General features: G+C 42.6%; 1 protein-coding gene across 1 annotated transcript in view; it reads left to right on the top strand.

The window, feature by feature from the left end:
- Positions 1 to 13,315, top strand: part of LOC135288995 (Golgi phosphoprotein 3-like) — a 146,599-nt gene that overhangs the window by 34,078 nt on the left and 99,206 nt on the right. The window contains exon 2 of the mRNA XM_064402372.1: positions 7,156 to 7,287. Within this exon, the coding sequence (XP_064258442.1) occupies positions 7,156 to 7,287 (132 nt within the window). The remainder of the gene's footprint in view (positions 1 to 7,155; positions 7,288 to 13,315) is intronic.

Raw genomic sequence — 13,315 nt, 5'->3', positions numbered from 1 at the left:
ATTCCCCCAGCCCAGTAAGCCGCACGCTGTGTCAGAGACCATGCATCACTTTTGTCTCCTGTTGTTAGAAAAACTCCATGTCCTCAGTACCCGCTGGCTTCTTGTTCAGTTAATTTGATTTGGTCTCCGCCAGTGAGGGATACTCGGAAGACATATTCTGTCTCTGATTCATGTGGGAGGCGCCCGAATTCTTTTTTCAGTTTAGCTAATTCGGTAGCGCTAAAAGGAATCTGTTTAGTTGTGATATGTGGTTCCAAATCATCCTTATTGATATAGTTATATTCTGTTTTGACTAATGGTCCTAAGCGAGGACAGCAGTATTCCCCACAATTTTTTACTGCTTCAAGTTCCTTAAGGAGATAAACTTGTTTAATGTGAGGAGTTTCCTTTTCTTCTGCCTCTGTTTTTACCTCTGTAGAGGAATTGGCAGCATGTGCGGTTTTAACACGTTCCTCTCTGAGAGCAGTTCATAATTTACAGATCTCATCTCTTTCCTCATTTAATTGTTTTTGCAGAATTTCAACTAGATTTTGAAGGGATTCTATGATTGTTGTTTCCTCAGTTTTTCGTTCAATGTGATATTCTATGGCGGCCGTGAGGCAAGCCCCCAAAACTGAGCTTAAAATTGATTTATTTCTGCTATATTTAAGTTTTGTTTCATGTTGCAAAGAGCATATTCTATCAACAATATTTTCTAAATTAAACCAATTGCTCTTTGCCCAGGCCTCTCCGCCTGGTGAAGGTTTTGCATTGTGTTTAGCAAGTAGTGTGTAAAAATCAGTTTTTGCCTTGGCACTAAAATCTTCATTCATCTTGTGAAGGGACTAGGGACCACAACAGGGAGGTGTTTTAGGTTACACAATCACACACTGTGTTTTCCCTTCACTCAACTTTTTCCCTGGGTGGCTGAAGAGACAGAATCTGCCTGGGAGGCCCTGCTTAGTTTCTTCAAGGTGTCTCTTCCTTCCCAGACAGTTAAACACACACACACAACTGAAGAGACAGAATCTGCCTGGGAGGCCCTGCTTAGTTTCTTCAAGGTTTCTCTTCCTTCCCAGACAGTGAAAACACACACACACAATTGAAGAGACAGAATCAATCTGGGAGGCCCTGCTTAGTTTCTTCAAGGTGACTTTTCCTTCCCAGACAGTTAAACACACACAACTGAAGAGACAGAATCAGTCTGGGAGGCCCTGTTTCGGACAGACACTCACAGATGGGTTTATCCTTCTGCTCTAAGTCATAGAAACCCCTTCTAACTAACATACCCTTTGTCTCATTGCTTATCCAGTAAGACTGGCTCAGCAATTCTTTTCTTCTATATCAAAACTTGCTTCCATCTCTATTCCTTCTTCAGATTCTACATTCAAAAATCTTTTTGCTAAGCATCCATATCTGTGAGACTTTCTTGTCAAACTTTCATCCTTCCCAACAGGAGTGACAGATGTGGTTCTGTTGAAGCGGTGATCTTGTAGAAGGGTGTAGTCTTTCTCTGAAGATCCAGTGGTGGTGTAGATGAGCCTGGTCTTCCTCTGGGTATTCAGTGGAGATGAAAGCTGTTCCTCTGAGAATCCAGTGGGAAAGGGCTGCTCCTCTGGGAATCCAGTGGAGAAGGCTGCCCTGGTGTCCTAAAATCTCAGATTATATCCAGGAAGGAATGCTTGGGTCCTCCCTCTGGGTGGAGCATCTCACAATGGGATGATGTAATTTTTCATCAGTCATGCAGTGAGACTCAATGGCACATTAACAGAACATATTTCCCAGAGCGAGGATTGGTTTTTGGAAGAGGTAAAAAATCCTGCCCAATTAACAGATGAAAGCTGCCACATCTCTAACAGATGGCAAATAGAATACACACGTCTTGCAATCCAGGACAGGGAGGCTTTGGATGCCATACGTGTTGAAACTAATGACGACGAAGTTGAATGCCTATGAGCAAGAATTAGGGGGAAGGCCAATAAGGCTGACATCCTACTGGGAGTCTGTTATCGTCCACCCAACCAGGAAGAAGTGGTGGACAATTCATTCTATTGTAGCTAGAGAATGTTTTTGGATCATCTGCCCTTGTTCTTGTTGGCGATTTCAACCTGCCGGACATTTGCTGGGAACTCAATACAGCTGAAAAAAGGCAGTCCAGGAAATTTTTAGAGTTTGTGGAGGACAACTTTTGTCACAGCTGGTGGGTGAGCCCACCAGGGGAGGGACTATGTTAGATATGTTATTTGAAAATAGAGATGGGTTGGTGGAAGATGTGGGGGTTGGAGGCTGCTTGGGACATAGTGATCATGAAATTATAAAATTCTCAATATTTGGTGAAGTCAAGAGGAACATTAGTAAGACTTTTACATTGGACTTTCAGAGGACAGACTTTGGCCTATTCAGGAGACTTATTCAGAGAGTTCCTTGGGAAGTAGTCCTTAAAAACAGAGGAGTTCAGGAAGGGTGGGCATGCTTCAAAATGGAGATCTTGAGGGCAAAGAAACAGACTGTCCCTGTGTGCCAAAAGACGAGTCGACGAGGCAAACGTCCAGCCTGGATAAGCGAGGAGGTTTTGGAGGAACTCAGGAATAAAAAAAAAAAAAAGATGTATTATCTTTGGAAGGAGGGTCAGGTCTCTCAGGAAATATTTAAAGGGGCTGCTAGAGTATGTAGGAAAAAAATTAGGGAGGCTAAAGCCCAGTTTGAACTTAAAATGTCGACTTTTATAAAGGATAACAAAAAATGGTTTATAAATATATTAATGGCAAAAGGAAGGGCAAGACTAACCTTTGTTCTTTATTAGATGCAGAAGGGAACTTTGTTACTGCAGATGAGGAGGAGGCAGAGGTGCTTAACATCTTCTTTGTCTAAGTTTTTAGTGAGAAGACTTGCCTTCAGGATAACTGTCCTCTTAGGTTGTTCGATGATATCAGGGAGCAGAATGGTCCCCCCATTATACAAGAGGAGGCAGCCAGAGAACTGCTGAGCCGCTTGGACATTCATAAATCCATGGGACCAGATGGGATCCATCCCAGGGTGATGAGAGAACTGGCAGATGAGCTTGCGAAGCCGCTCTCCATCCAGCGGGCAGCCAGTCACCAGTGGTGTCCCTCAGGGGTCTGTGCTGGGGCTAGTTTTGTTCAATATTTTTATTGATGACATGGATGAGGGTATTGAGTCTTTCATTAGTAAGTTTGCAGATGACACCAAGCTGGCAGTGTGTGTCGATCTGTTGGAAGGTAGGATGGCTCTGCAGAGAGACTTGGAACAGTTGAATGGATGGGCTGAGTCTAACAGGATGAAGTTTAATAAATCCGAGTGCTGAGTCCTGCATTTTGGCCACAATAACCCCCTGCAGCATTACAGGCTTGGGGCAGTGTGGCTGGACAGTGCTCAGGCGGAAAGGGACCTGGGGTTACTGGTCGACAGCTGGCTGAACAAGAGCCAGAAGTGTGCCCTGGTGGCCAAGAAGGCCAACAGCATCCTGGCCTGTATCAGGAATAGTGTGGCCAGTAGGAGCAGGGAGATCATCCTTCCCATATACTCAGCACTGGTGAGGCCGCACTTTGAGTACTGTGTCCAGTTCTGGGCCCCTCAATTTAGGAAGGACTTTGAGATGCTTGAGCACGTCCAGAGGAGGGAAACGAGTCTGGTGAGGGGCTTGGAACGCAAACCCCATGAGGAATGACTGAAGGAGCTGGGGTTGTTTAGCCTGGAAAAAAGGAGACTCAGAGGTGACCTTATCACTCTCTATAACTTCCTGAAAGGTGGTTGTAGTCCGGGGGGGGGTTGGTCTCTTTCACCAGGTAGCAACTGACAGAACCAGAGGACACAGTCTTAAGATGTGTCAAGGGAAATATAGGTTGGATATTAAGAAGACGTTTTTTACAGAAAGGGTGATAAAGTTTTGGAATGGTCTGCCCAGGGAGGTGGTGGAGTCACCATCCCTGGATGTGTTTAAGAAAAGACTGGATGTGGCACTCAGTGCCATGTTTTAGTTGAGGTGTTAGGGCATGGGTTGGACTTGATGATCTTTAAGGTCTCTTCCAACCTTGTCATTCTGTGATTCTTTGGATTAGTGACTCGTTTGTGTTTAGCAGACTTCACATGTATGCATCTGATATCTCTATACATTGGCAGCTTTTATTTGCAAAAAGAATAAAATTGGATTGCCCTTTATTTGAGTCTTTGCTACTGGTTAGGATAAATTTTATGAAAAGGAGTTTTTTTTTTTTTACTAAATTTTTCTCTGAAGATGCACAAAGTGGATGCTTTCACAGAGAAGCAACAACATGGGAGTTTTGTAAAGTGTGAGAAATGAACGTCACTCTCGAAAATTTTTATAAGTTTAATAAGGGATAATATAGGGCAAAATAACAGTGCTGGGTGCTTGGCGACGGCCAGAGGCACATTGGCTAACCATAGCAACTCTTCTTATATACTTTTTCTATTGCATTGGTCAAATACATATTCATAAAGATTATACATATGTAAACATTTCTTTGAACTCGTTTACATGTTCCAGGAATTCTTTAGCTTGGTTCAACCCCTGACCCGCCTTTTTAGAGTACGTGCAGTAATCGTGCATATGGTTTTGCAAGTCATGTGTCACTTCCTCACAATGTCCCCCTGTTCTGTGGTTTCAGCAGGCAACAGTTATTGATAGTTGAAGGGTCAGTAGTAGGGGTCTTCATCACATCCATTCCTTAAATGTTATCTGACCATGCAGACTGTTTTAGCTATTTCCATTATTGTAAGTTTACCACAAGTACTTTAAATCAACATCAGCTATTTCACAAATATCCGAGTTATTTTCATTATTGTCAGTTATTTAAAAAAATAAAAGCATTAGTTATTATTTCACAACTACAGCTACTTCTGCAAAAGTTAACATTATAATGCACAACACATAGCATCTACTTTAATATTTAGGAAAGCCAAAACTATACTATACATTTATTCCACTGTCCACAAACGAAAATATCATTCATAAATAATGTTCTGAGGATACGAGCTACACAGGGGCTATGGCATTGGCCACAAAAAGCTGACAAATTATACTATATCAAAAGCAGTTAAAAGTGATTACAAACTGTACTATATCCAAATTGTTGTGATTAATATTAATTTGCGAAAGCCACCAACTACATAGTTATTTTTAACAAAGTCTTTCTGGATTGTAATGTGAGAAACGACTGCTCACTTAAAAAATTTAATGGGTTTATTAAACTTTAACAAAAATACAACAAAAGGACTAAATAAGGAAAAGCAGGACTGGGAACTGCCCTCGTGGCTGCTCACCACATGGCTGGTTCATCTTCAAGATGGGTGCTTCGCCTTTTATATCTCTAGCCTCTCCTGGAGCCTCATCAGTGAACTCCTTCTTTGCTGTCCAGTGGTAGAAGTCACTTTCTTGCATTCTGATTGGAGGTCAGGTGCTGCCATAATAACAAGCCAACCTTCCCAAATCCCCAGATTACCAAGACCATCCTATGATAACGCATAATAGGGGGAGCACATTGCAGTAACACAACTATACATTTATAAAACTTCTTTTACCATGCATATAAAGTTTACCCCTTAATTGTGAGAGCCAACCATTTACTCATCTATAACAGTAACAAGTGTTTTCACAGTCATTTCTCAAAAAACAAATAATTTCTTATAAATATTTTGTTTTGTCTTAGATATTGTTCTTGTATTTTTTTTAATGTTTAACTGTTGCAACACTTATGAGAGACTGTAATGTTATGGTTAATGGCTTAAAGATTGTTATGAAGGACTTTTTGCCCATTATGGCAAAACTGTATATAAAAATATAGTTCAAAAAGTATGGCAGTGTGGTTCATAGAACAAATGTAGCTTGAAGTTTGGCAGTCCATATTGGAACAACTGTATTGGGTTTGTGTGGCCAGGTTTTGGCAGCAGGGATGGCTTCTGTGAGAAGTGTTGAGACCTTCCTCCATGTCCAGCAGAGCCAATATCAGCTGGCTCCAGGACAGACTCGCTGCTGGCCAAGGCTGAGCCAATGAGAAATGGTGGTAACACTTTTATGATAACATATTTAAGAAGGGGGGAGGAAACTTCATGAGAGCAATTGCAGCCAGAGAGGAGTGAGAATATGTGAGAAACAACTCTGCAGACAGCAAGGTCATTGAAGGAAGGAAAGGAGGTGCTCCAGGTGAAACAAATGGTCAGGAGATCTTTCTCCCTTTAAATGCCTTTATTAAAAAGAATCAGCTCAGGTGGGGAGAAATCGACGGGTCGCACCCATGCCGCCGTTGCTCCCAGGAGTGGCACGGAGGAGGAGGGTGATGCAGCTGGGTCCGTTGGTCTGCAGGCAGAGCTGGGGATTCCGTCCTCACAAGAGATTAGGAGATTCCACCTTTTCGGTCCAACACCCTGGGTCGTCTCTCTAGTCAACATCTTTTCAGGTTAGGATGAGAAGCAAAAAGGATCTAAGCAGGCACTGGACTACGCTCCCATCCTTAGACATCACTTAGGTCATTTAGTTCTATGTTGGCTCGTAATTTTTAGGGGTTTTCCTGGAAAACTGCAAAAATTGGTGCAATGCATTTCTCATCTGCATACTAGCCCTGATGCCACTCCCATTCTCCTGGTACCTGCAGGGTCCGTCCCAGTGTCCCTCCCTGGCAAGCATCGGGGGGACAATGGTTAATCACCAACCATTAACAGGTGATTGAAAAAGAACTCTTATTAATGAAGCTAACTTAACAGCACTGGTCCAATCTGTTTTAACTCTGCATCTTAAAAAAAAACAAAAAAACCTCTTTATTCATAACACAGGTGCTGGAGCAGATTCCCTTGCAGCCTCTGCTAAAGACCATGGTGAAGCAGCCATGCCCCTGCAGACCATGGAGGTTTTCTGACGACATATAAACTACACTTTATATCTCCCAGTTCTTGATATCCTGCTGTTTTTTTTTTGCATCTCTTTCCTGAAGTTTCCCTTCTTTTTAAAGAGTAGCGACCAAGTGTCAAAACTAATAGCAGAAGAGTCTGTTTTCTCTTTCGTGTTTCAGTACAAGAATGGTAGTTGACTAGTGATGTTAGTGTATGAAGGCCAGAGAACTATTTAGAGAATGCAGTAAGCCTCATTTTCTATTTGCTTTCAGGTGGAAATGGCAATATCTTACTGCCTTTCATTCTTCACAGGGTTACACATCATTTTGGAATGATTGCATCTCCTCAGGATTGCGCGGCTGTATGTTAATTGAATTGGCATTGCGAGGGCGTCTTCAGTTAGAGGCTTGCGGAATGAGGCGTAAAAGTCTATTGACAAGAAAGGTAAGTGGAGGAAACTGGTCACATTTACTTTTGTGTCATGCTTCAGACAATACAGTAGCTATAAATTAAGGGTGATTGTAACAAATACTTTTTTTTTTCTTTATATGGGTGTTGAAGGTTAGGATTTTCATTTTTTTTTCTTGCTAAATGGAATTTTGTCCCATTTGTTGCTAAGAGACAATAATGACTGGTACTTAAGAGAGACAAAAGATGTAGCCAAGGGGGAGGAGTGCCGCTGGAGGCACTATCTTAGCTGGGGGGCTTTCTCTTGGGAAGGGCAGAGATACCATGAGATTCTGGCTGGGGGGTGAGGGGATGGGCACGGCTTGTCTCTCGCTCTCAGGATTGAAGGGGAGACAGGCTGGGGTCGCTGTGGGAAGAATTCGCCACCACTGCGGGGTTCCATCTCCTGCTGTCTTCTCCTACCGTGAGTGAAGCTCTGCTCATAATGAAATAAATTGGCAGCAGATCTGTCTCCTTTTTTAATGCCTTTATTAGAAAGAATCAGCTCAGGTGGGGAGGAATTGACGGGTCGCGCCCATGCCGCCGTTGCTCCCAGGAGTGGCACGGAGGAGGAGGGTGATGCAGCTTTGTCTGCTGGTCTGCAGGCAGAGCTGGGGATTCCGTCCTCACAAGAGATTAGGAGATTCCACCTTTTCGGTCCAACACCCCGGGTCGTCTCTCTAGTCAACATCTTTTCAGGTTAGGATGAGAAGCAAAAAGGATCTAAGCAGGCACTGGACTACGCTCCCATCCTTAGACATCACTTAGGTCACTTAGTTCTATGTTGCCTCGTAATTTTTAGGGGTTTTCCTGGAAAACTGCAAAAATTGGTGCAATGCGTTTCTCATCTGCATACTAGCCCTGATGCCACTCCCATTCTCCTGGTACCTGCAGGGTCCGTCCCAGTGTCCCTCCCTGGCAAGCATCGGGGGGGGGACAATGGTTAATCACCAACCATTAACGGGTAATTGAAGAAGAACTCTTAACAATGAAGCTAACTTAACATCACTTGTCTGACTTGTTTTACTCTGCAACCTTAAAAAAAATAGATAACTTTTTATTCATAACAGTCACCCCTTTTTTTCTTTGATCAGGCTTAAGCTTAAGCTTGCATCAACTTACAATTTTTTTGGCTCATTAACACAGAATTTCCTATATTTTTTGTACTGATTATAAATTTCTTGAGCACCCTGGTGATTATATTTACTCAACTTCAGTACTTTTTTGGTTTTTTCAGGTTAATCTCTTTAGAGATCCTTAGGTTATTCTGTACAGCAGACGTCACTATTTTATTTAAACAGGGAAATAAGAACAAACTAACAAGTGTACACACAGTGAAGGTTATAGTTTTCCAACTTTTTTTGAAAGTCCATAGATTATCCCACTAACTGGAATCAAGTGCAGGAGTCCTTTGATTTCTTAAATATGCTAGTTTTCTTATTTTGTTTAAGGTGTTTCTAATGACTGCTACAATCAATTTGATTTGATAAATTACTGTTTTGGTTTGGTTGAGTTGGTCATTAATATGATTAAGAGCTAATGCGGTCTGGTTAGATATTACTTCTAATTCTGATTGTAGTTTCAAAATTTTGTTTAACATATATTGCTTCTTCAGTTTTTTTTTTCTTAAATCATTATATATAGGAACTCTTAAACTTGATCCAGATTCTTTGGGTAATATAAAGACAGTTTGTTTTATAATTCTAATGACGCAACTGCCAGACCAGTCTCTTGGCAATTTAGTGGATGCTGTGGTACCATTGACCCAAAACAGGTGTTTAGGGGTTTCCCGAAATATATTAGTTTTTGTTGTGGTCTCCCAATATTTAGAAATACCTTTTCCTTTGACCAGATTTACCAGGCTTGCTTTAGTAGTATCACGTTCAAAGCACCACCAGGCTTCTCCTACAGGGTGCTCTCCCAGGAGTGGCTGCCTAAAGGTGGCAGTGTTCTGGGCCATCCAATATATTTTCTCATTCTCTTGATAAAGGATCAATTGGGAGAGGTTAACACAATTATAGTTTAAATTGGTGTGGACTCTCAGCAAGGAACTTACTTCTTTCTCATAGAGAGGTTGGTAGTACTCATTGCACGGCTCTCCTGGGCTCCCCAGAGCACCACCAGCAATCAGAGCCATTACTACTACCCTTCCCAAGAGTCCGGTATGGGTCATCTTGCACAGCCTGCCCACCCGGCCTTGCCTCTTGAGGATTTTACTGAGAAGAAGTTTCCAAGCTCTTTAGAGTCTCTTGCTCCTCTGGTTAAACCTCTCTTGATCTATCCCTGCTAATTTGGTCTCTCCTAGGGGAGCACTCTTGTCCTGGCTTGTAAAATAAGCATGTATTCTATTTTTGCCATCTGTTGGGGGTTAGGCAGTTTTTCTTATCTCTTTCAAGAACAATGACACTGCCAGGAAGATAATCTCCTGCTAATGGGCTATTGAATTACTCACTGTGGCTGGTAAGATTAGTTACATCATCCCATTGGGAGATGCTCCACCCAGAGGGAGGAGCCAAGCATCCCTGCCACCATAAAACAAGCATTTCTGAGACCACAGACAGCCTTCTTCACTGGATTTCCCAGAGGAATCAGGAACCAAGGCCCAGCTGCTCCTTCGCCGCATTTTCAGAAAGGATCTACACCCTTCTGCAGATCGCCGCTCCAGGAGGAGCAGCCACCATGTGGCTGGACTACTATCAACACCCTGACTTCTCAGGGTGTCAGGTTTTTCTCACTCTGCCAGTGTTTTTTTTGCTTGTGCTGAATTACATTGTTATTTAGTATTTTTTCTTCCTAGTAAAAAACTGTTATTCCCATTCCCATATCTTTGCCTGAGAGCCCTTTTAATTCTGAAATTGTGATAATTCGGAAGGAGGGGATTTACCTTTTCCATTTCACAGGAGGCTTTTGCCTTCCTTCACAGACTCCTGTCTTTTCAAACCAAGACAACTCTGCAGAAGATTAACCTGGGGTCTTTGGTACTAAGTTGGGAGGACTTAATCAGAATCACTTATTAAAAATTTTTAATTTCACAAATTTCTTAAAACACTTCAAGACATGTTATGATTCTACAACTTTTTTCTTATGCAGTTCATCAGTCTTTTTGGTTCTTCTTTTTGAGTGTCAACTTTAAGTCATTTGGTCCTTTTATAATAGTATATTCAGCTGAATTAACTCCTGATGTGGTTGAATCCTGTCCTGAGTTAGAGTGTGAGGGTGGTGTAGAATCTGGTCCAATACCAGAGGGAGACACTGACAAATCTTGTCCAATGCCTGGGAGTGGGACTGGTCCTTTAATTCTCGTGATGTGGGTCCAACCTTTTTCTCTGGTTCGCACAGCAGAATTAGCGATGAGGAGTACCTGAAAGGGGCCTTCAAATTTAGGCATTAATGGTCTATTATTCCAGGATTTTATCAAAACCTAATCTCCTGGGTTGATGTCATGTGCTTTTGTGTCAAGAGGGGAGGTTTGGGGGAGGTATCCTCTTTTTCTAAGTCCTTCTAGGGTTCTTCCAATGACTTCTAAATATTTTCTGGTAGCTTCTCCTCCTTCCAGGCAGTCTCCTGTGCTATAGGGTGTTAACAGGAATGGCAGTCCAAACATCATTTCATAGGGTGAAATCCTTATATCAGACCAGGGTCTTGTTCTGATGCGCAAGAGCGCTAGGGGCAAACACTTTAGCTAATTCATTTTTGTTTCTTAAAGCTTCAATTATATTGTGCAATGTTTGAGCTACAAGAGGTGGACCTTGGTCTGAGTCTATGGTATTCACCATTCCGTTCTGGTTCACTTTTTGGCAAGTTAAACACTCTTTTGTAATTGCTTTTGCTAGGTCATATACACTTATGCACAGGTTATTTCTTAGGAAATAATCACATAGTCTTTGGACTCCCCAGTGGTTTAATTTCTGTAGTTCTGTTAGCACCATCCGAGCAAGTGCTTTATTTAGAAACACCCGTTCGTCTGATGTTAGCCACTTCCCTCATTGCCCTTGGTGTAACTTTTAAATCTTTAATTTTTTTCACAAAATATGGGTTCTTCTCTTCTTTTTCCCTACTCAGGTGTGGTTTCTGCTTTAAAAACTTTTACTGGATCCTCTGGTTCTAAAGCTGCTTCCTTTGCTATCTTGATCAGCTAGCAAAGGTTTCACAACTTTAGGCTGAACAGTCTGGGGGGGTGTCCAGTTTCTCCACAGTATTAGCAGCTCCTTTCACTCAAATAGACTCAAGGCTTCACCATGCCTCCTGCCCCTGACAGTACTGGCCGATCCTTGCCTGCTGCTGGTGGTGGACCTCCCCACTCTTTTGTTACCTTGGACTGTGGGAAAGAGTTGCTTGCCCCCACACTTTCTCTGGCTATAGCAACCATGATCCCAGCTTTGGCCCTTGCTTTTTCTTCTTCCCTCCTTAAATACACTTTCAATGCTTCCTTCAATAACTCATTATTGTCTTTCTCTGGCCAATCCTCAATATTTTCTAGTTTTCTCCGTATATCAGGCCAAGATTTAGTAACAAACTGGACCTTTAATAGCACTTCACTCTCTCTGGTGTCTGGGTCTATTCTAGAATACAATTGAAAGTTCCGCTTCAGGCGATTAAGCCAAGTAGCCGGAGTTTCATCCTTTTCTTGTGCCCCCTCAAATGCCAATTTTGTATTAGTTCCTTTGGGAAGTGATTCTCTGATCTCTCGAATTATCAGAGACCTGTACTCCATGATGGCTTTCCTCCCTTCCTCCTGATTAGGGTTCCAATTAGGATCAACTAGTGGCAATTTGTCTTCACCTGATGGCACTTGGGGTCCTGGACGGTTGTCTTTTTCCCAAATTCTTATGCTAGCAGCCCTAATCATTCGGGACTCTTCTGGGGAAAATAATATATTTAGAATGGAATTCATCTCCCCCAAGTGTAGATATTTGGACCTAAGAACTGATCCACTTGGTTAGCAATGCCCACGGGGTCTTCAACTAGATTCCCTAACTCCTTCTTGAATCCTCTCACCTCAGAAGCAGTTAGAGGAGCATTTACAAAACCAACACCTCCCACTACTCCTCCCATAGGAACTTCTCTAAGTGGAAAAAGTCTCTCTACCTTGGAGGTTCTGGATCCGGTACCACAGTATGGCCCATCTTCAGACACAAGATTACTAATTTGAGGGGTATTAGCATTAACCTGGACCTGCTGTAGGTCAACGGCTATATCTGGTGATAAGAGGTTACTAGGTAAGGAAGCATTTGTGTCCCAGTTAGGAGGAGGCGGAGGGACAGCAGTAGGAGGGGGAGAAGAGCTTGAGTGCATGTTAAATGGAGCTGGAGAAGGGGTGGAGCATGCAGCAGGTGGAGTAGGTATTAGTGGTGGTGCAGAAGCAGCTAAAGGAGTCGAAGGGAGAGGTGAGGGAATGGCCCCCATGGCAGCCGGGAGAAGAACTGGATCTGCTCTTTGAGGTGCTTGAAGGAGAGGATTATAAGGTGGAGGGGCATCAGGAGGCAAGTAGTCTAGGGGGTCCCACCTTTTACCAATTTCTTTAAATCCAGCATCCCCTCTTTCATTCTTCTCTTTCTTGCTCTGCACTTTACAAATTTGCACTCCTTCATTCTCGATGGCATTCAACCAACAAGCTACATATAATAATTGCTCGGGATCAGTATCTTCTCGAGCTGTCAGATAGTTACTCAGCTGTTGACACATCCACTTCTCTTGTGTCCCACACCACGGCCATCCTCCTTGCACTTCTAATTCTGGCCACACTTCTGAACAGTAGTGAATCATCTTAACTTTATCTAATCCTTCTGTGGCTTCTATAGAGTCCCATTTCTCTAATAGTTCACCTAGGGGACTATGGAGAGGTATATTCTTCAGTTTCTGTCCACTTTTCTTACTATTGCACCCTCCCATTTTTTTCGGCCTCAAAAAAATCACAAAGATGCCTTTACTCTAAAGGCAATATATCTTATTTAAGAAGTCCCGACCTCCTCCGCCGAAACTCCAATTTCTCTGACCCTTTTAGTTCGGTCTTTGTTGAGACCTT

This window comes from Passer domesticus, chromosome W (genome assembly GCF_036417665.1).
Source record: "Passer domesticus isolate bPasDom1 chromosome W, bPasDom1.hap1, whole genome shotgun sequence".
Lineage (NCBI taxonomy): Eukaryota > Metazoa > Chordata > Aves > Passeriformes > Passeridae > Passer > Passer domesticus.
Note: the sequence above shows the minus strand (reverse complement) of the source record. Positions and strands in the feature narration are given on the sequence as shown.